Raw genomic sequence first — 21956 nt, forward strand, 5'->3', positions numbered from 1 at the left:
AGACCAATAAGATCATCCAGTCCAACCATCCACCCAGCACTACCACTGTAACCCCTAAACCACCCAGCCAGGTGCCTGTTGAACATCTCCTGGGGACTACACCACCTCCCTGAGTCCTGCTCCTCTGAGGAATGGCTGCCAGCCCTGGCCATCACCTACAGCCTCACTGGAGCTCTCCCACATCAGCAGCACAGCTCCCACCTGAATTGCTGGCACCACAGTCACCTGTGCTGGTGTCCCTCCTGCCTTTGTAGGATATCGACCACCCAACAGCAAGAAGCTGATCCAAGAAATATAAATATGGTCATGGAAAACTTCCCACTCCCACAGAAAATGAGAAAATTGCAAGAGAAATTCCCTGTGTGTGCGGAGGGGCAGGAGGAGGGGGTTGAATTCAGAGTGGTGATGGGATGCTCCCTGTATTCATGACTTCAAGCTCCTTCACTTTGCTAGCCTGACCATGCGAAACTCACAATTTTCTTCTTTCCTGTGGGAGAGGACAGTTTTCCATGGCCACACTTTTTTTTTTCCCCCAGATCTCCCTCTAGACCTACAGCCCTGTTCATCCACCAGAATCTCCCTGATGGTCTGCCCTTCATACTTCCTGCCTCAGTCATCCCTTTCTCTGGGTGACAGGGGAGGGAAGGTCAGCACTTTCCTCCTGCCGCTGGAGGGAACTTTCCCTGAGTGCCCCAAGAGATCACAATTTGCAGCCCCAAATCTTGGTTTGGAAGGCTCTGTTCTCCCATTATTAATCCTTGAGAGTTCAAAGCACCCACACCTCTGTGGTGTGACATGAGACTTGTGAGATGCCCAACTAAAGCTCAGAACCAGAAGTGCCTTTTCCTTAGGATCCTGGGGCAGATCCCAGCTCCTGTGAACCCCAAGCCTCCCCTGGTGTTTCTGCATTCAAATCAAGGCTCAGCCCTTCTGCAGTGTTGCCCCCCAGCATCATCCCTTGCCAGGGATCCCACTTACCTGGGAAGAGTGGAGAGAAGCACCAAGATCCCTGTCAGAGGGGACGGGCAGGCTGGGATCTGCGAGCGTCCCAAGGTGATGGCGCTCTCAACTTATAGTGACATTTGATCGTCTGGAAGAGCCGATTGGCCCCCGACTCCCTGTGTTGGGCAGGGAAGGGAGCAGGGATGGGCGGGGAGGGGATGAGATGGAGGGGGAAGCAAGGGAAGGGGGAAAAAAAAGGTCATACCATGTATAGGAGCAGCTGGAGGAATTGCACAGATGATGCTAAGATGGGAGGGACATGTTTGGAGAAAAAAAACCTCCAGGGCTTAGGTGTCTATATTTACAACCAGACTGGCAGGCAGGGCTCAGAGGGGTATCTGAGGCAAAGGCACCTCAGAAACAAACTGGGGGAGCCCCATAGCTCTGTTGTACATGGTCACTGCTGAAAACCTGGCTGTGACACCCTGGATCTCACAGTCTCAACACCCAGCAGCAGCCTCCACTCTACCCTCTGGGCAGAGGCTCTTCCCAGCTGCCCCTCCACACGCAAAGGGTTTTGGCTGTGCTGCAGGGTGAGAGCTTTGGGAAGGCCTGTGGACCTTCCACATCCAAGGCTCTTGGAAACCAGCAGTCGCAGGCACGTAACTTGGCACACACGTTGCCTCAAGTGCATCTGTGTGAGTGCTGAGTGGCACACCCCCACCTCTCACAGACTGCTGGGGCTCTGCCACACACCAGGGCTTGAGGGGACCTGGAACAAAAAGCAAGAGAACAGGAATGCAGCAAAAGAGCTCATAAGCCTTTCTTAGCATGACATGAAAGCATTATTTAAGTAAGGACTTCTCAGGGAGGGCAACCCCAGATGGCCAGAGCCTGGGTGCCTGGAGTGGTTTTGCTGCCAGAGCACTCTCCACAGTTGCGTGACTATTCCAGCAGAAGATTGCAGTGCCTCACACAACCCTCTGGTTCACGGTTTCCATTTCACTAAATATCCCAAGCTTCAGCTTCCCGTCCCCTCCCTCCCTCCCCTCTCCCCTTGGCAGCGCTCCCCAGCAACACAGCCTGTGCCCTCCTGTGTGCCTGGCAGCTCCAGCACCCCCTTCCTCCCCGCCTGTAAGAGCACAGAAGTTCAGGAGTTGTGGGGCAGGCGATATTTTTGGCTCAGGTCACAGATTGATTCCTGCCCACTCTTCCCCTGCTGCTTGCAAGAAAGGGTCCCCATCTGAGGATGTAGAGACAAGCTTTTAAAGCCGTGGAGTGGGAGCACAGTGCTGCAGCCTCCCAGTCACCAGGTAACATGCACGAGCTAAAATCTCCTGTCCAGCTTGCCTTTTCCAGCTTATCCCCTTGCCTCCCTCCTGTAACCCACCTCCAGCCAATGCTTTTGTTATTTGCCAGGTGGGAGGGGGGCAGTGTATCCATCCTCAGTGCCCTGACTCTATGTGGGAGTTTGCTGGGTGGGGTGAGGAGATGGGTGGGCACCCTGTGCTGCTGAGGAGAGCGGCAGCTGCATGGGAACACAAGGCAGGACCTGGTATCATCACCAACCTCCACTTCCCCCTCCAGCTCTGCCCGGAGCACTAACACAGCAAACCGGCTTTCACGCTGCGCTTTCGGAACCACCGAGCAGTTTTGCTATCTTCCACTGGCTCGCCTCCCTCCAGCTCTCCAGCAGCTGGGCATGCCTCCAAGAAATACCGTATTTGCCCAAACTAGCAGCACAGTGGGGATGCATGGGAGGAGAAGCTCCCAGCTGTTTCTCTTTTGATGTCTGTGGCTGGCCCAGTTTGGCAGTGGCCTTCACCAGCCCCCTGTGCCCACCTGCAGCTATAGCCCATCCCTGCTGCCAAGGGGGTGCCACAGCTCAGGCCTGTCATGCCAAGGACTGGATCAATCAGCTCAAGAGAAAGTCTGTCTGTGCACGTGTGTGTGTGTTTGTAAGTGGAGCCTGGGCTTACAGCAGGGCACTTCCCAGCAGATATGGACCTGGATGCTGCCATGGGCCCATCTGCTGCCAGCTGTTTGGCCGGAGCAGCAGGAGCATCTTGCAGGGCTGCACAGCCTCCACCAGAGTGGTGCTGCTCGTGTGCACTGGCAGGGCAGCGCTCAGAAAAACTCAGATTGCACTCCAAGCACCTTGACAAACGTGAGGTTAGTACAAGCAATGGGAAGGACAGATAATCAGGCCCCTCTGCTGCAGCTCTATTTTCAAATAGATGAGAAGCAAACATTGCAGCCTGTAGCATCCACTTAGTACACGCACTCAGGTGAGTTCCTGGACACGTCAAGCAACTGCTCCAGACAACATCCAGCTTAAGATCACGCGTCACGTCCATGCTGTGTCTTCCCCATCACCATACCCTGGGAGCATGGCTTTTCTGCTTAGTACTGTCCCAAAGGACATCTGTGCATCCTATGGACTGCCTCTGTCAGAGCACTCATGTCCATGCATCTTATTTCCAGTCCCAGCATGATCTGTATCCCTTCTCCCCTGGGACTGAGGGTACCTTCTCCATCCCTCGGTAAAGAGGGCTTGTTTGATCCACACATCTTACATTTGCTCTGCTGTCACCTGGTTCACAACCAAGGCTCATTCCCCACAGCCCAATTTATGTTTGCCCTTTCTTTCCTTTGTGGGTCTCTCTATGCAGTTTAGCACATAACCACAGGCCTCTCCAACATTTGTTTCATACCTTGGCCACATACCCTGCTTTTCACGCATTCTCTGTCAGGTCCTTATTTCATCTCATGATTCCAACACAACCTGCCACATTTTCCTATCAGCTTTATCTCTTGTTACTTTAGATGCTCCTGCTCTAGGATATATCATTTTTGTTGTCTTGACATCATCTGCTCTCCCTGCACCAGCAGTGAAGTGACTGGGGCTCTCCTTTGAGCTGCCACAGCTCAGCCACGCCAGCCTAGAGAGTGAGCAAACACCAAGTACCTCACTCTCCCTACTGATCACAGAGACCACGAAGGAGAGACAATCCCAGATGTGCCTGCACAGCTGCCAAAAGCTACCCAGTTTCACTAGGTGAGGGTGCAGCAAGCATCTGTCATGGGAGAAGTTCCTCTCTGCCACCAGCTGCCAGGTTAGGAGACAACACCAAGGCTGAAGAGCACATGTGAGGTCACAGACACGAACCAGGGTCTCAAACCACAAAAAGTCCCTCTGCTAGCTGACCTCAAGCTAGAGCCTGGCATGCTTTTACTGCGACAGCATCTCCACCTGGGAGCAAACCAGTGTCCCTCCTTGAACAGGAACTAGAGGCTGGGACAGAGATCTAGACAAGTTTCCGTAGGTAGCCTGACCCAATGTCACATTTCTTCTTGGCAGGTAGGAACACCGAGACTGGCTATTTGAGATGGGCCACAGGAATTTGTGTTGCCAGGCCACTTGCAGGGAAGCTGTAATCAGCTCTTCTCATCTTTTCTGGCTTTTGGTTGACCTATTGCAGCAGTCAGTGCACTCAGGGGAGATGCTGTACACACAATGAACACACATTAGCCCAGTTAATTTTACAAACTGCATAAAGATGGGCACCTGGGTCAAAGACTTGCATGTGTGTTTTGTTTGGGTGTTCTTTTTTAAATCTCCTTTCCCTGTGCTCACCGCACACCAGTCATCAGGCAGCATTTTCATGGATCATTGCCTCCATGGCTGGTTAATACTCAGCCAGCAAGCTACAATGGCACTGAAAAAGTTCATCTGAAAACCTCTATAGCCCTGGAAGTCTGAAATGCTACATGTTCATTAAAGACTACAGAGTTTGTAAATAAAATCAGCTACAGCCATCCCATAAAACTGGTAGTCTTTCACAGCTCAGGAGAGTTCCAATTTCTGAGTTAAAGCAATACCTATCCCCATCTACCCATTACTCTCCAACACTGAACAAACAGATCTACTTCCAAAGCAGACTTTGCTTTGGTCCTTGAGTTGGGCAAGAGGAGCTCCTGAGGTCCTTCCTCACCCTGACTTGCCCATGACTCTGCACTTACACCTTCATGGTAGAGCTACAGAGGACCTTTCACCGACACCTTCTGTCATTCAAAAATGGTTAAGTTATCCAAAGTGAATTTAGTTATGAGGAAAGTGTGTTTTACTTGAGTTCACAGTCACTTTATGTGATTCTTTATGACTTATGAATGATTTTTATGAATGATTCTTTATACCCCTTCCTCTCCAAAGTCATGTTTGAATGCTTTCAAAACAACATTTTTTACTCCTTTGCATGATACAGATATTTTGGGTTTGGCATGTTTGTCTGCTTCTACAAATAACAGCCTTGAAATAATTGAAGGTATCCAGAAAAATGTATTAAGTGGACTGGGAAAGCATGGGGATGGTTTTTTTTTTTGGTTTGTGACATTCAGTTAGAAACCTTTTACCACGATTCAGGGCAGAAAGGAAATGGGAATCACAAAAGCCATTTAAGAAGGCAAAGTAAATTTTATACAGTTCCTCTTATGCCCTTTCTTCTCTTTATCCCACCCCAGAGAAAGGGATTCTGCAGGGGGGTTTATTCAGCAGTTCAAGGTTAGAGTAGATGCCCTATGTTCATTGAACACTCTTTCCAAGTTAATTGAAGTAGCAGTCAATAAAAAGGCAGATCAGATAGTGGCTAAGTAAGTACATTCAGAGAAAGGACAGAATATAAATACATATATATATAATTATTTTCTGTTCCTGGACAAAATTCAATGACCTGTTTTATGCAGCCAGTCAAGAAGAGATCAGAATAGCCTTAAACTTTATAACCAGCTCCTCTGAGTATCAACAGACCACTTTCATTTTAGTGGTGATAATGGAATCCTGGGGAATCAGAAACAGCCCAAAGGGGCTGAGCAAAGACCATCTTTTCTCCCTGGCTCCTCTTATACCATCCACTTGGCACTGGGGCTCAGGATCTCTCTCCTTGGTTGCCTCCCCTTTCTTCAGAACTAATCTGGTACAGTATCTGCCATGCACAGTGACGCACCTCTTGCAGCAGTACCTCAGATAAAAGGAGAGCAAAAAGTTGCCAAGCTGTGGGTTCACCTACCTGAATCTTGGAAGGTGGCTGGGGAACCTCAAGATGCCTACATCTTCTCTTGGTTGTGGCTTCATGAAATCACAGAAGTTCAGAGGCATAAAAAGGAGAATAAAAAGCAACAAACAAGCATTCTCTTATTGATGACCACATTACCCATGTACACCTCCATTTAGCTTCCTGGTCCTGTTCTTCTTGCATCTGATGGGAGGGACTCAATGAACATTTCCATGGAGGTCTCTAGTGTGTCATCCCTCTTGTGAAACTTGGTTGGTAGAAATATCTGCCTGTCTTATCCCCTCTTAGCCTGTAAGAGCAGAAACTCTACATCTTTGGTAAGAAATAGGAAGGGATCTGAACACTCCCTACTCCAGCATGTGCAAACACAAGCCAGCCCTTTGCATCATTCATACAGTGCATGCTGCAAATATGTGCATTAGGCTGGTGTGGTTCCAGTGGTGACAGTGGCAGAGCAGGGTACAGTGTGGGGATTTCTAAGTCTGGGCATTTCTAAAATCTGTTAAAATATTCTTATTCAGAATGTGGGGTTTCTTAAGTTTCCACTTGGGTTGTTATTGCCTGGGTTGGTTTTTTTTTTTTTTTCCCAGCAACATCTTCAGTGTTGGGGACACACCAAGTCGCTAGCACTCCTAAAAGACAAGGGCATTTTCAAGACATTGAAGATGTCAGTCAAAGAGGAATTAATTGCATTAGGGTATTTGTATGAAGGACTGAGCATCTACTCCAAATCCTTCCAGAGGTCTGCATTGCAATAAAGAGAGCCAGGCAGGATCTCACCAGTCATCAGGGAGGCAGAGGGGAAGAAAGCAAATGGAGAGCTCACCTCTACACTCACCCCAAAGCACCCGCACATACCTCCCTTCCCACAAGAACCAGCCTCATCAGATGGGCCAGACCCCCGATGGATAAAGGAAGAGCTTTGCTACCTTGATCCATGACAGTAACTCAGATTAGAGAGGAGTCATCAAGGAGCAACAAGGCTTAGCAGGGAGAAGCAGAAGGAATTTGCCTTCACAGCTGGCTTTGTGCCATAGTTCACCAGCATCTCAAAAGCCATATGAAACAGCCCAAGCTTAACCTGGGCATAAAGCTGCTCTGTAGTCCTCCAGAACCTGCTCTCATGTGTCCCCATTTTCCTGGGAGCATGTTTAACCCCCCAGCTGCCATGGCATTCACACTTAAAGGCTCCTGAAAGACTGTGAAAAAGCAGAACCTGGGAAGTCAGCTGGAAAACAGGATGAAATGTCTCAAGGCCAAGAGGCAGTAAGTACCTGCATGGTGTCTGGGCAGCTCACAGCTAGCCCAGGACAAAGGCAGGCATCGATGCCATCCTTACCAGCTCACTTGAGCAGTCTTAGCTGAGATCTTTGAGTCAAACTGCACATAAACCCCTCAACCAAAATTCAAACTCATGAAATGCAAACCCTCTCTCCAGTGCAGCATTTTCTACACTTGCATCCTTTGCACATAGCATGTGCCTCGCCAAGAACAAGTAAAGACAGAGCCAGAGTTTGCTCTCTTCCTCTCTCGGGAAGGTAACAATCAAAGTACAGCTCCAGATTTGCATTTTGCAACCCTAACTTTTGCAAAACAGTAAATCTTACCAGCCAACTTGAATAGCCTCCAACTGGTTTCATTGCCTGGAGCTACTCTGCTAGAATAGCTGTCCTGGCAACATCACCATCCTCTGCCCTTCAGCTCTCCAGTACTTTAGATGCTGAACTCTGCAGAGCCAAAGTTGAGAGCACGCAGTGGTGTCACTCGATAGCCCCTCTTTACGCTAATTTTAGGTGGTGGAACTTTACATGCTTTGAAAAAGTCCCTTTATTTATTTTTGAGAAACCTCTTGTACTTAGTGGCTACTATAAACACTTTTCCATCTGATCTTTTGAACTTACCTGCAGGGCTCTGGAAGTCACAAGCAACCAGCATCGGACATGATCTCAAAGGAACAATCACCTGGTAATTTTGTAAACAGGACTGAGTAACACGATGCTCCCAACATACAAGTGATTTCAGATGGAAACAAATTACACATCAGTAAGTAATGCATTTCTTTTGGAGTACTTTTCAGTGAATATTGATTTCTGATTTTGTGGTAGACTGTTCTTCCATCACTCATTTGTTTGCTCTGGGACATGTCCTTGCTGCATCCGCTTCAGACAAGTAAGGCCCAATCCCTGTGGGATTCAGGACCTCCTCCTTAGACACCCTAGATCCAGGCTAGGTATCTCTCCAAAGATAACAGATCAGGTTTGGCCATCCAAGATCTGGGCTGGGTCTCACCCTCACTATTTACACCTAAATGGATGAGACAGGTTGACAGTGAGGATGATGACTGAGCAGCAGGATGGGAGTCAGGACCAATTCCTGGAGCTGCTGTCTCCAGAAGAGGTGAGCAAGACAGGAGACCAGTCAAGGTGCTCATAACAACTACCCACAGCCCTCCACAACCTTGGGGAAGGCCCACCTACCCAACCAAGCACCTCATTGAATAATTACACTTGCAATTTGTTGCTTTCACATCTTAAAGTGCTCACTTGTATAAATGCCAGTGGTATCTCCTGACTTTTCCTCAACCATTCTTCCTATCATTCTCACAAATCCCAAGTCCATGACACTTTTTTTTCTATTTATTTAATGCCTGTCATTAGCATTGCTAAGCCACTATTTCTGAGAGTTATCAGGAAGAGATGAAGCACCTTTCTGAAAATTTGTGGTCTAAATCAAATCATTCCACTGCAACCAAAACCCTCAGGGGACTCAGTGCAAATACCATGGAAATCACCTGTCTCAACATCAGGATTCTTGCAATGGTTCCATTTCTAAACTAAATCCTTGCTCCAAGTGCACTGTTAATGTGAAATACATTTTTTTCTCTTAACCTGCCTATATACAGATATATAGATATATGTGTGTGTACACATCCGTGTATATATATATATATATATATAATGCAGTGTCAGAGAAAGCGTCTTGAGCTGGAAAGGAGTTACCAACAGACCAACCTCAGAACCTTGTTCAGCAGCATATCAGCTGCCACCTCAGTATTTATAGCCACCCTGCTCTTTGAGCTTGTTTATTTTCCTTCTCAAAGGTGATGGTGGCAGGAGGCAAAGCACTGACATTCAGGCTCAGGTGTCCCTGAGGCTGACCTTTCCTTCCAAAAGCAGAAGCTGCAGACACATTTCAAGGAACAAAGTCATTTGGAAACTCTAGGCTTTTGTGTCCATTACCAAACCAGAGGCCCAGTGCAGAGCTGTGAGCAAGGGTTGAGCAGAGATCTGTTCATTAGCATGCACACATATACATTAGGATGGATGTAAAAATCAGCCTGTAATTATTTTATACCTGGAAAGAGAACCAGATGAAGTCCCAGCCCCAGTCTCACGGCAGAACAAGTGCAACATAAAAGACAACACTCAAAACAGGCTTGAGTTTTCCATTATTTAAGTTATTACCCCCAAGTTTAAATAATGCTGTTTTATGGCATTGCAGTAGTCATAGACACTGTTTTTCAATCCCATCTTGTACACATTCACATAGAATTCATCTGTTAAACCCTGCTGTGAAAAAACCAGCCCTGAAGCCTGCCACAGAAAGACAAGCACCACATTTCAGCGTCACTGGAGCCCGCAGAGATTTATTTCAGAGCCAATGCTGCCAAAATTGTGAACCCCTTCTGCATGATCTAGACAAGATGGTTAAAGAAGAAACTGTAGCAAAGCAACACCTCAAGGTATGCCCCCAGTTCAGAGCACTGAGTGTCCACATACGGGTTTCCCAGTCCCCTCTTTTTCGGGCACTGCCAAGGGGCTTGTAATTTGGGGAAGCATGGCAGCACAGGGACCAGGAAAGCATCACTCTTCTCCACCAGGCTTTGAGGGTCAGTCTAATCCTGCAAGTCTCCCTCAGTGTGACAGTTTGTCCTTGTTATGCTCAAAATGCAGCTGTCTCAGGGAAGACAAAGCTAAGGTCTCATAGCAAAAGCCTCTGAGATGCCAGTGCTGCAAAAACCACAATGCTATGAAAGATGGACAGAGGAATGATAGGAAGCAGTCAGCTACTAACATCAGACCGGTAACGGCTGCAGAGTGGCACCAGCCTGCTCTCCTTCACTCACAAAATCAGCCACAGGTTCCTGCTGAGGGAAGAGATGAGCCTCCATGCCCTCATCCCCTCCCAGCATTGCCCAAAATGCACATTCAGCACACCTGGGCTGCAGCATACCCTTTTTTTCTTTTTGGGGAGGTAGGGGAAGGTTTCACCATTCTGGTAAGCCCACCTGCCAGTCCCACCACCATGTGCACACCACGTTACTTTGGGAGGAGAAACACCACATGGTCAAGGTAATTTAGCTGTGGAAACATTTCCCCTGGCAGAGATAAGTACCTCAAAGAGCTGCACGTTCGCTCTCAGCCAGTTCTCTCCCTAGCTCCTGACCACCACTAGAGAGCTCTGGTCTCCCATAACCGTCTCACTTCTCTGCTGTCACCACAACCTGAATTACAGCAGTTGTTTATTGAAACCACATCTAGGTCCCTGTGAGCTTTAAGTGGAGAAAATTCACCCTGCAAATTGACCCTCCTTAGAGAAGGAATCTCACACAAACAGCCTTTGGGACCTTCTCTGCCCTCTCCAAACTGGCAGGACACAGGAATAGTAACTGGAGAAGTTTTCAGCCATCATTTCCCCCAGCCAGCTACAGAATTGTGTTGAAAAACTGGTGCAAGCAGTTTGCACGCACGCAAAGTAGTGTCACTTTCACCTCAAGTCACAACATCTCTATGCACCACACTCCTACTGCTCCAGCCTCACTTAAAAATCCCAGCACAGCAGAGGAAGGGCTGAAGGGAGGAAAATGCGGGCATGCTGCTCAGTGTTTTGAAGAACACACAACTCCTTGAATTCCTACCTCCCAGAACTGAAGCAGAGGATGGAGAGAACAAGGGTATCAATCAGCAGAAAGATAAGAGCCATAAGTTATATTGGAATTATCTCCTTCCTTACTTACACTTTCCTAAAGTGTTAGGATAGCAGAAAGTCTTCATTTTGTCTCCACACCATAAAAGTTTTATTACTTGGAAGGTCACCCCCATAAAAAGGTAGACAGTTGCAGATAGAGCCATCAGCTCATTACTGTGCTGGGTTCCAGTGCAGACAGCTACACTGACCTTATAGAAGCTGGATTAGCAGGATACAGAGGAATTTCTCTCTTTTTTAATAGCTGACATCACCAGTGATTTTGGTGGAAGCCTGTGATGTTGCTCAGGTCTGTTACCTGGGGAGCTAAGCTCTGTGCTTCTCCTAGCTGATCACACTCCCCAGGAAGTCTCTGCAGGCTGCTCCACTGCCCACCCAAGCACTACTCCTTCCTGTTTTAGAGGCAATTACTCCCAGTGAAAAATGCAGCAAAAAAACCCCACATGGCACTAAATGGGGCAGGCACACAGAAAACCCCTTTCCTGCATACGTCAAGTTCCTTTTCTTCTTGTCACTCAGGCTGATGGGTCTTCTCCTCCACCTCACATTCAAGCAGAGAGTTTCAAGGTCTTGGAAAACAGCTTTGCTGCAGATTCCTACATGAACAAAATTCTCAGAGTTGCCATCATTACAACATCATCTTCAAATTTTATTAAATGCTTACAAAAAAAAAAAAAAAAAAAGAAAATTCAGGGGGCAGAAAGTTTTAAGCAGAAAGCACACTGATGCAGAAGGAGAAACAAGCTGCCCTCCCTCCAGGAGGGTAGAAACAAGTTTCAAAATTATGTTGACATGGGAAGAAGGTAGGAATGAGACTAAAGAGGAGCTGGGGAACATGTTAACACCATGAAGTATGAAGACATGGGAGAGCTCAGAAACAACCCTAGAAGCTGATTTGCAGACCTCAGGCCCAAGGCCAGAAATGCCACTCTTGAGGGACTCAGTATCAAGTTCACAGCAAGCCTTGGTCTCCACAAACAATTCTCCAGGACGCCATTTCACCAAGATAGCTTCCAGCAGCAGCCATTTCCCAGATATCCTACTCAGCTTCAGGAACAAAGCTTGCAGGTTATCAAGGTGCCACCACATCTAACTTTTAGAAGTGTTTCAATCACTGGCACTGGAGCCCACAGATTAGAGAATAAGCAAATCACTTTTCCAGAGAAGGGTGATAACACCAGTGGCCAGCACTCCTCACCTGGGAAAGGAGATCTCCAATCATCTTAGAGGAAGGCAGCAGCTGTTTGAAACAAAGCTGCTACTGCCCCGCTGAGACAGAAAAGTGGCAGGAACATTTTGGCACTCGTTTTGGGTACATAACTGTGATTAAAGAATGATCTGAGAACTAAAGAAAAAAAAACAGGACTATGTTGAATGCAATTTGATGTATGCAGAGACCAGTAGATGGAAGTCCCTCAAAGCAGATGATGTAGAGGGACAGAGGCTGCATCATAAACATGGGAAGACTTTACCCATAGCTGGTACAAACAGAGTGATAAGTAGTCCTTGCACTCTCATCACACTCTCCTTGCAGTCCTTTTACACTCAGGACCTGCCCACTGCCCTCCTTTCAAACACCAGTTCTTTACCAGATTTCTGTTGAGTTCCCTTCTCTGCCAGCACCCAGCCATCAAGGGCCACAAAAACAGAAATTCTTAATCACATAACAAAAGCCTTGCCCACTCAGCAGGGCAGCAGATCCCTCTCTTCCAAAACTTAAGGAGAGGGAACAGAGCCTCTCATCTCCATAGCAGAGACAGATATTTAAAAAAAAAAAAAAAAAGGAAAAAAAAAAAAGAAAAAAGCCAAAGAGTCACATAGAAAGTTAAAACAGGGATGAGTTTTGTCAGCTGATCTAGTTCCTTTCATCCATCTGGAGGCAGTGTGGGGTATTGCTCAAACCCCAAGAGGAGTCAGGCTGTACCCAAAGCAGACTGACAGCAGTCAGGAGAAGAGAAACATCCTTCAATTATCTTCTGTGGAGCAGAGGAAATAGTGGCATGGAGGGTTGCATTGAGTCAGGACCAAGCTCAGCTGCAAGACAAAAAACCACAATGTTATGGATACCATCTGGCCTCTCATGAGCAATACCCTGGGCTATACAGAAACCCCATCTTCTCTAGCAATTACAGGTGGGTTTCTCCCACCCATTTTCACAAAGCCCTGTGAATCAGCCCACTCAATGCTTCAGCACAAGTGTTGGGAATGTCCATGCTCGTGGCAGAGGAGATGCTGAAGGGTGCACACCCAGCAGAGGTCATGGCTGCACTCCTGCCATGCTGTCTCCCACTCCAAGAAGGATCCTTGCAGGCTTCCTCCCAAGCCCAAGAAAGCCACTAAAGCAGAGAGTGTCCCCACAGCCCCAGCTCTGCCTGGGACCATCTGCAGCAGTGTTGGGTTCCTGCAGCTCTCCATCTGCTCCACACGCGACAGCTGGTGCAGCCAAGGGACTCCAGCACACAAATGACTTTTCCATCACTTGACAAATGACTCCTGCATGCTGACACTCTCCCCGCTATCCCTGATTTGGGGCTGGCAAATGAAGCCAAGTTAGGAGAGCAATTGGGGTCCAAGAATGGCTGAGCATCCATCCACCCATGGGAACTCAACCAGTAGCAGGGAAACTTAACCATTTGAAAGCCTCTTGACTTCTAGGTTCATTTCCTTATAGCTTATCACAAACCCATACAAGTTTCTGAAGCAGCTCTTCCCCTATTGTGCCCAGGTTTTCAGCTCCAGCCTTTCCACTGGCAATAAAGCAAGTCTGTCCCTTGACTTCTGCTTCATTAGGTGGCAAGGGGGAAGACAAATCTTCCTTGTTGAGAATTTTTCCTCAGCACACAAAGCTCTGAAGGAGACTCAAAGCGAGGCATGAGGGGGAAGACAAATAAATTAACAGCTAATTTCTTTTGCTGTCTCTTAGCATCTCACTGCTCCATTAGCCAAGCACACAGGTTCCAATACAGTCACATGCCATGGAAGTTACCACCCGTAAGGACTGCAAGACCCACAGCACAGCAGTTTCAAGTCAGATAGGACGCTGAGATAGCAGCAGGAGTGATTTTAAGAGCACAGACTACTTTAAGAGACAACAAATCTTGAGGTTATACAGCATGAAGCAGCCTTTGACTTCAGGAGCAGAGGGATTTTCCTGGTGTGTGCATACTAAACTTTCCACTCAGAGAGCCTCCATGCCCTCCTCAGTAGCATCTGGCAGTTTGCAGCAAATCCCAGGCAAGATCCTTCTCTGACTTAGGTGGGGAGCTGCATTTTTCTGGAGTGCAGTAGTCCATAGGACAAGGAAAACACTTCAAGAGCTGATCAGGAGCTGGGAAGTTCACTGCCCTGCCTCTTTAGTATTCCCTACACAAGTCTGAAGCAGGCCAACCTTATAAATCTGGGTTACCAGTGCTGCTGGACCATAGCTCATCTTGTAGTACAGGCTGTCCATGGGACCACATTAAACAGGAGCAGATTAAGTCATTCCCCAATAAATCCTACCATGAGGTGCATGTATTTGCTCACCCTTCAGCAGACTTTAAAAAAGGCACAAAAAAACCCCACAAGCAATTACCAATTCCTACAGAAACAGAGCCAGAGTAGTGTCACACAAAAGTACCCACATGTCCCTCCAACTAAAACATTTTGGCTTTCTGACCCAGAAGAATCTAAAATACCCATGAGGATGAGGAGGAAAGCAGGTATATGACAAAGGAATGGGCTCTCAGCCTTTTTTTGGAACAGTGCAGACTTGCCTCTAAGAGTAGCTCCTGGAACAAAGCAAATCCTAATGACAGCCTTGTGCCTAAGGAATGACGCTGATAACACACTGGGAACATCCAACAGTTGTCACCCCCAGCTGACACAAATCCCCTCCAAGCCCCCTCACAGAAAACAGCAGGTCTCTCATGCCTACAGCTAAAGTAAATCATAGAATGAGAGAATAGCTTGAATGGGACCTTTAGTTGAAAGGGACTTTCAAAGGTCATCTAATCCAACACCCATGCAATGAACAGGGACATCTGCAACTAAATCAGGCTGCCCAGACCCCCATCCAGCCTGATCTGGAATGTTTCCAAGGATAGGGCATGCACCACCTCTCTGGAAAACCTGTTCCAGGGTTTCACCACCATCATCAAAAAAAAAAAAAACAAACCAAAAAAAACCCCACACACACAACAAAAAAAACCCCCACCAACTTCTTCCTTATATCTAGTCTGAATCTACCCTCTTAGTTTAAAAGTTTTACCTTTTGTCCTATTGCAACATGCCCCACTAAAATGTCTGTCCCCATCTCTCTTATGAGCCACCATTATGTATTAAAAGGCCACAATAAAGTCTCCCCAGAGCCTTCTCTTCTCCAGGATGAACAATCCTAACTCTCTCAAGCCTGTGAACATAGAAGTGTTCCATCCCTCCAATCATTTTTGTGGTCCTCCTCAGGATTTGCTCCAACACATCCATTTCTTGCTGCTACTGAATGCGCCACTTGCTCTACACTGCCTATACCCTGCCCACCACAACCCCTGCTCTGGAGGGCAGCTCATCCACCACAGTGAGGGCTTGACCTTGAAGCTTTTGAGCTCACCATGCCAGCTCTTCAGAGCTTTTATTTGCTGCTGCCTTAAAAAAAAAGTCATCCTTCTCCCCCTCCATCCTCAACCAGTTTTGGCAGAGCCATCACCTGCTTGCTGGGTATGGATCACCTTCCCAGCCCAGTGCTGACAGCAGCACTGCAAGCCCAAAGCCAGCACTGGGCACTCAAGCACAAAGAGCTGTTTTGCACTTTCCAGAGTTCTAGTCAGGACAGTTTTCTGGCACAGTAGGTATCATGTTACACACCACACTAACCAGAGCCGGCTGGGAGCCACCAGGAACAGGGCACAGCACATGAAATAAATAGCCCCCCTGGGCAAGCCTGACATCACCCTGCCCTCCTCTTCCTTGTTTCAGGATGTTCAGTTGCATCCAGCACCAGGGATTAAGGGGCTCAGTGATTTATGCCTCATTTCATAGCAAAACTCAGCAACTCTGTGCTGAGCGAGAGCCAGGATAGAGTCAGATTTCCTTCCTGGGGCTGCCAAAGAGTCATTGCAGGTCAGAGGCTGTTTGGTGCTTCCCAGCTTGCCCAGCAAGAGAAAAGAGAGAACTAGTTTAATCTTTGTATCCTCAACACAGACTCTTAGCTCCATTTGCTCACCTGAGCAGTAGTCACTGAGCCCCCACTGACCTGCACTCACCAGAAGGGAGGCAGTGATGAGTAGGAGCTGGAAAAGCAGCCAGGCATCTGTGCAGGAGCAGCCCAGCATTGGCCATTAGAGATCAAACCTGACACAGAGCACAACCCATTTCTGTTTCACTCAAGAACGAGTGATAAAGGCAAGACAGGGGCAAAGCTTCCCAGGGGAAGGAGCAATCTTGGTTTTATCTTGGAGGAAAATGTTGTCCCTGTGCTTCATGAAGCAAGAGAAGACCAGCCAGAGTCAATGCTGTGACAAAGCACTTACTGATAAACAGAGCTTCTGAGAAGCCCTGTATTTCACAGGGGTGTCCTCATGTCAGCTGAAATGAATCAAGGCCAGTGTTGACTTTGATTCAAATGACACATGCAGTTTATGGCTGTTCTGTTGTAGGCAACATTGTATCAGAGTATTAATAACTGAAATTTGGAAAGCCATGAAACATTCCTGCTTTTTGCCTCTGGAGATGTTTCAAAGCTTCAAAATTTCAAACCCACTTTGTTTCCCTTGACATTTCCTTCCAAATCCCATTATGACTTGCCAAGACACGAACATCTAGGGTCCCCAGGAGCTCTCACTGTGCTAAGGCCATGAGCAGAAGGGCTCCAGGTTTGGCAATACAGCTTCCCCCCAGGACATCTCTTGCCCTTCCACACCCACCCTCAAGACTGGCTGAGGTTACCTCAGGAGAATGACCAAAAGAAGACTGATATTCTTCTCCCACAATATTGACTCCATACTCATAGCTTTTAGAGAGAAAAAGGAGGACTTGTATATAAATATTTCAGAATCCAGCCCAAGGCTAAGCCCACGCCAACTCTAAACTTGGTCTTTTCTTGCAGGAAATGACAATGCTGATAACAGTATCATCCCCCACCCAGCCTGTTTCCAATCACCACCCCCTTTCCCCCCCTCCCACCCTGCCAAAGCCTGGGAAGGATAACCTGCGGCTGCAGCGGCTGCTGAAGAAGGCAGCCAAGAAGAACGCCATCCTCACCTCGGAGCAGGGCAAGGCCTTCCGCTCCAGCCTTTCGCCGGTGAACGAAGCCAGCCCCGACCAAGAGCGTGCTGAGAGCCCTGCCCCAGCAGAGACCCCTGAAGCCACAGCACCCCCCTCTGCCCCCCTGCCAGCCCACCTCTCCATCAGGCCCGTCCACCACCGTGCCCCCTCCCCTTTCCGGAGGGGGAAGCCTTTCACGCTGAAGGTCACTGAGCAGCGACGCATTGCTGAACATGTCAAGCTCACAGCCTCCTCAGCCATGCCCCTACTACAGAAGCCAGGAGCTCCTGAGACTCCACAGCAGCCTGAAGGCATGGGCTCCCACCTTCCCTCTCCATCTGACCCTTCAGTACCTGCTTACCCCCAGTCTCCTCCTTCCAGTACTCCCAGTAAAGAAAGGGCACCAGAGGTTACCTATGTCACCAGCGTGAACACTTATTTCCACAGTGTCAAGCCACCCAGGGCTAAGACTCCCACACCAAACCCGACCCAAGGAACTGTCAGCCATGAAGACAAAAGGCCTACTTCCCCAGCACCTCAAACAAGCAGCTCTGAACCATCTCCAGAGCAGATACCCACTTCACTAAATAACAGCAAGGCTGCTCCCCCCTTGCCAAAACCTTCCCTCCTTCCTGCTGCAGAGACAGAGCCTCCTGATCAAGCTCCCAAGCCTGTTCCTACTGAGAAGCCCAGCACCTCTGATGCCCACACCAATAAGCCTACAACCCAGGGAAGTGACACCAAAATATCCAGACCTGAGACAGCTCCTGAATTACCCAAGCAAGACAGAGACATCCTAAAGCCACCAACCTCCAGCGTTCCCTGGAGGCAAGCACACCCAGTGACTCCAGCACAAGCTGATGGTACTGGGTCCACCTCCACAGACACCAAGGCAGAACACATCACTGAACCCCAGACAACTCCCAGCTTACCCAACACCAGCTGTCCCCCCAAGGCTGAGCCAGCATCATCGTCAGTAGAAGCATCAACACCTCCTGGAACCAGTACCAGTGGCTGGCAACGCCTCAGGAAGCACTTGATGGTGCAGCCAGAAACAACCAACTCCCCAGAGTCCAAGCCAGAAAAGCTGGGACAGGAGGAAGGCAATAAAGAGGATGCTGCTCAAGCAGTCATCAAGCAAGACTGCATGCTGGTTAAATCAAAAGCCATGAGAATGTGGGATGCCATTTTATACCAGGTGACACTCACCAAGGAGAAGAAGCAGCAAGCAGAAGAGAAGAAGCCACTGAAGGAAGAAAGCTTCTTTCTCCCCCGCCGCTTGCCCATCCTTCTACACAAGCCACGTTTTGACGCCCGGAAACTGAAGGAACTGGCTGCCAAACCCATGACAAAGATCAGCACTGTGTTCGAGGTGAGCCGCTTTCGGCCCAGAGGGGCCGAGGAGCACACCAAGACCTTCAACAGAACAGCATCAGGGTGGTCAGTGAACTGAAGCCAGGCTGCCCCATGCTTCTGGAGGTGCGCCAACAAAGAAGACACCTATGGTTGAGTCCACTGCCCCATGGAGCCAAGTGTAAGGAAAAAAGGAAATGAAATAAAACCCCTCCAAGCCAGCAGCCCCATGCTGCAGGTTTAAGGGTTACTCTGAAGACATTTAAAAGCTCAAATGCATAACTACCACATCCACAGGTCACATGAAAACAAATATGTTTGTTTTAAAAAGAGTCAACAATCACTGGATGCAGTAACAGAGTGAAGGGAGTGAAGGCACAGAGTGAAGAGGACAAGCTGCCTATAGAAAAAAAGACCACTTTACAGTTGGATACTGGAATCTGATTTTTTTTTTTGTTGCATTTATCTAAGACAGAGATAGATCCTAGGAACAGCAGCAGTTGCAGATAACATGAAGGAATCTGGGTTGCTCCACATCTCTAGGGAATCTTAGAAAGCAAACTCAAAGAGGATACATATAATCTCTATCTCCTCTACTGAAAGTGTACCCCACACACATTTGCTGAGAAAATGGAAACTCATCCTTTCACCCAAGGCACAGACAAGAGACAAAGTAAAATATCCTGCTCTCACCAAGCAGTTCCTCTGCCTAACAAAATGGGCATCATCTGACATCCTCCTAGGCTAGTCGACTAAATAATAATGCACAGAAGAACAGCTTTGTTTCAGTAATCAAGTTCTGTTATGTATTTTACCATGTTTTCTCCACAATAGCTGATGGTTAATGCTTCCATGATAACCAACAAGACCCTGGTTTAGCAGGTGGGTAACCAATTCTGTAATTAATAAGGTGCTGGCTTCTGAGGAGTTTTGCTAACCACACAGTCTCATTTTCAGGGCAAACATCATGACAGTTGCACACCTGCTTGTCCCTAATGTCCTGAAAAAAGGGCATTTAAAGGAAAATCCTCAACTCTGCCCACCCTCAGAGACAACTAGGCTTTCCAGTATTATTACCCTTTGTAACTCCACTGCCAGCAGGCTTGTGAGCATGAAAGTTGGGAGATGGGTTATTTCTGTTTCACAAAGGACTTGGTCATAGGCTGGGGTGTTCCTATACAGCTAATGTAGAATTGCCATGTTCAGTCCAAATTGAATATAAAGAGCTGTGTACAGTTTCCTTTTTCACATGCAGAGGATATGGAACTGACCAACAGTTCCTCAAGCCAAACTGCAAGCAGACTTAGAAACAAAACAAAGAGCCCCTTTTGCCCTTTTTGAAGTCTTCCTATTTTGCAGTGGTGCTATAAGCAGTTTGTGTAGCAAACCTTCACTTGAGTTTTCACTTTACCAGTCTTACCTCTATTCTGTAACAACTTCCATACTCAAAGGGCAAAAGCCAAGTACTAAGAATAACCTAATTATCTAAAGTGGGGATTTCTTCAAACACCCAGTTTTCAAAGAAAAATGTAAAAAGGTTGGAAGTGTGCCAGTGATCACACGAGAATCCCAGGTAAGCCTCTGCAGAATAGTTTAACATTGCTAGAAGAGAAGGCTACGGAGAAACATCCACACAGCAGCACAAACATAAAAATTTAAAGAGTGCAGTGTAAAACACGTAATGCAGATAAAGGCAGCCTTACCAGAGAGTGATAAATGGCACCTTACTGCAGCACAGCCAGATGGATGCCTCTGCACAAAGGTCTGTATGCACAAGAGCCACAGTACTAGCATGAAGCAGAGCAGCCAACATCAATTACATTTGGGAGACTAAGTGAAGGTGGTTTAAGAAGCACTTGTGCTTTAAAACAGCTTTTGTCCTGCACCAAGGACAACCACCTAGGGCAAACCAGCAAGTCTCACCTAAGGCTTAGGTTTTGCATCTGCCAGGCTTCCAATCAGGCTGTATTCACATCTCAGCCCCACTGCACATGGATGAAGGATGGGGAAATGTTCCACTGGGGAGAGCAATTCCCACAAGCAGAAGGAAGGAGACAGAGGAAGGCAGGTCTGGGTGCATGGTTTAGCCCTTTTACCCCAAAAGCAAAGGGCAGAGGCACACAACAAGCATGGCAAGCCCTGCAGAGACTGACCCTGACAGGAAAGTACCACAGACAGGAGGACACATCGGTGTAGGCAACAGATTTCTATCAATGGCTGTTCACTTGGAGGTCATTGTGGTGTGTTCCAGCCTGAGCTGCTGCGCTGTGGAAGGGAAGGGGAATGCTACTGAGCTCAGAATTTGCCTATTTTTCAATGCCAAACAGCATCAGGCAGTTGCTAAGAGCCCAAATTGACACTTGGAGAAAAACCTTAGTTCCATAGCCTGCAGTGAAGTCCTGCAGCCCAGGAAGGAAGGTAAGGAGAAAAAAAAAAAAAAAATCACACCTGTGTTTAAGTGACTAGAAAGTTGATAAGATGGTGTAAAGCAAGTGACAGGGCTGAGCCAGAAGGGTTTGGGAGCAAGAAGGCCATGACCATGATCCAGGAGTAGGGAAAAAGGATGAACATAGTTCAGGGCCTGCAGAGGAGCTGGGGAGCAGAGGGCTCAGAGCATACAAAACAGACACCTAAGAACAGAAACAAACCAAGCTCCTTCAGCTATCACAGCCACTTGGCTATTCACAGTAGAAAAAAACCCCAATACTTCCATGTGAACAAACCCAGAGAGCAACAGAGTTGTGCCATGGATGCTGGGAGTGTTGGGTGGATCCTAGAGGACATCCTGTGACAGTGCACTGCCTTTCAAGAAACGATGCTGGACAAAGACCAGAGCCAAAGGCACTTTTCACTTGAGTAGCTTAGAGAAACTCGGGTAGGGGAAACAAAACCTGCTGACAACCTAGAAAAACCTGTTTGCTGTAGAGAACCAAAGCTCAGTAGGTTCCCACCTGGTGCACTGAAACAGACTTCAGGAGAAAAAGGAAACTGATCCAAGGGGAGACCTTATAATAGGTTTCTCAAAGTCGCAGGCAGAGAAGCAAGTTGTGGATGCAAGCTCTGTGGACTGAAAACATAGCTCCGGGCAGTCTTGGGCTTGTACTGCTGCCCATCTCAAAGCAGCATTCAAAAGGGCGTCTCCTCTAAATGGGCGCTACAAAAGGAAAACAACAAGCCTAAACAAACAAAACAATATGCAACACTCAGAAGCCAGCTCCTAAAGGGTGGGAGGGAGGGGAAAGAAGGAACACAGGCCCCAGAAGAATTCAGAAACAAAAGGTGTTTTGTAGCAGGCAGAGCTATTTTAACCTTGGCAATGAAATAAAGCTTCTTTTTTATGGTAGGGAAAAAAAGAGAATGAGC

General features: G+C 47.7%; 3 protein-coding genes across 15 annotated transcripts in view; 1 reads left to right on the forward strand and 2 right to left on the reverse strand.

The window, feature by feature from the left end:
* Positions 1–1075, reverse strand: part of TNNT3 (troponin T3, fast skeletal type) — a 30255-nt gene extending 29180 nt beyond the window's left edge. For 6 of the 11 annotated variants that reach the window (XM_066187710.1, XM_066187706.1, XM_066187711.1 and 3 more), the window contains exon 1: positions 979–1074. The gene's annotated coding sequence lies outside the window, so the exon portion shown is untranslated. Of the gene's footprint in view, positions 1–978 lie in introns of all 11 variants that reach the window. The other 5 variants (XM_066187705.1, XM_066187703.1, XM_066187701.1 and 2 more) reach the window with 2 other exon arrangements.
* A 1043-nt stretch (positions 1076–2118) lies between these two features.
* Positions 2119–21804, forward strand: PRR33 (proline rich 33). Of its 2 annotated transcripts, none has more exons than XR_010721870.1 (3): positions 2119–2255; positions 7922–8057; positions 11520–11734. XR_010721870.1 is itself a non-coding variant. In XM_066187718.1 (3 exons), the coding sequence occupies exons 2-3, from the start codon at positions 8037–8039 to the stop codon at positions 18691–18693; spliced, it is 1632 nt and encodes a 543-aa protein (XP_066043815.1). In that variant the 5' UTR covers positions 2119–2255; positions 7922–8036; the 3' UTR covers positions 18694–21804. The 2 variants fall into 2 exon arrangements, 1 of the variants encoding a protein (XP_066043815.1); XM_066187718.1 differs by lacking the exon at positions 11520–11734 and adding an exon at positions 17083–21804.
* The window catches only part of LSP1 (lymphocyte specific protein 1), a 48448-nt gene continuing 38120 nt past the window's right edge, over positions 11629–21956 (reverse strand). For both annotated transcript variants that reach the window (XM_066187719.1, XM_066187720.1), the window contains exon 11: positions 11629–13034. The gene's annotated coding sequence lies outside the window, so the exon portion shown is untranslated. The remainder of the gene's footprint in view (positions 13035–21956) is intronic.

Source organism: Chamaea fasciata, unplaced genomic scaffold (genome assembly GCF_029207755.1).
Source record: "Chamaea fasciata isolate MVZ Bird 193981 ecotype frontalis unplaced genomic scaffold, bChaFas1.0.hap1 SCAF_7, whole genome shotgun sequence".
Taxonomy (NCBI): domain Eukaryota; kingdom Metazoa; phylum Chordata; class Aves; order Passeriformes; family Sylviidae; genus Chamaea; species Chamaea fasciata.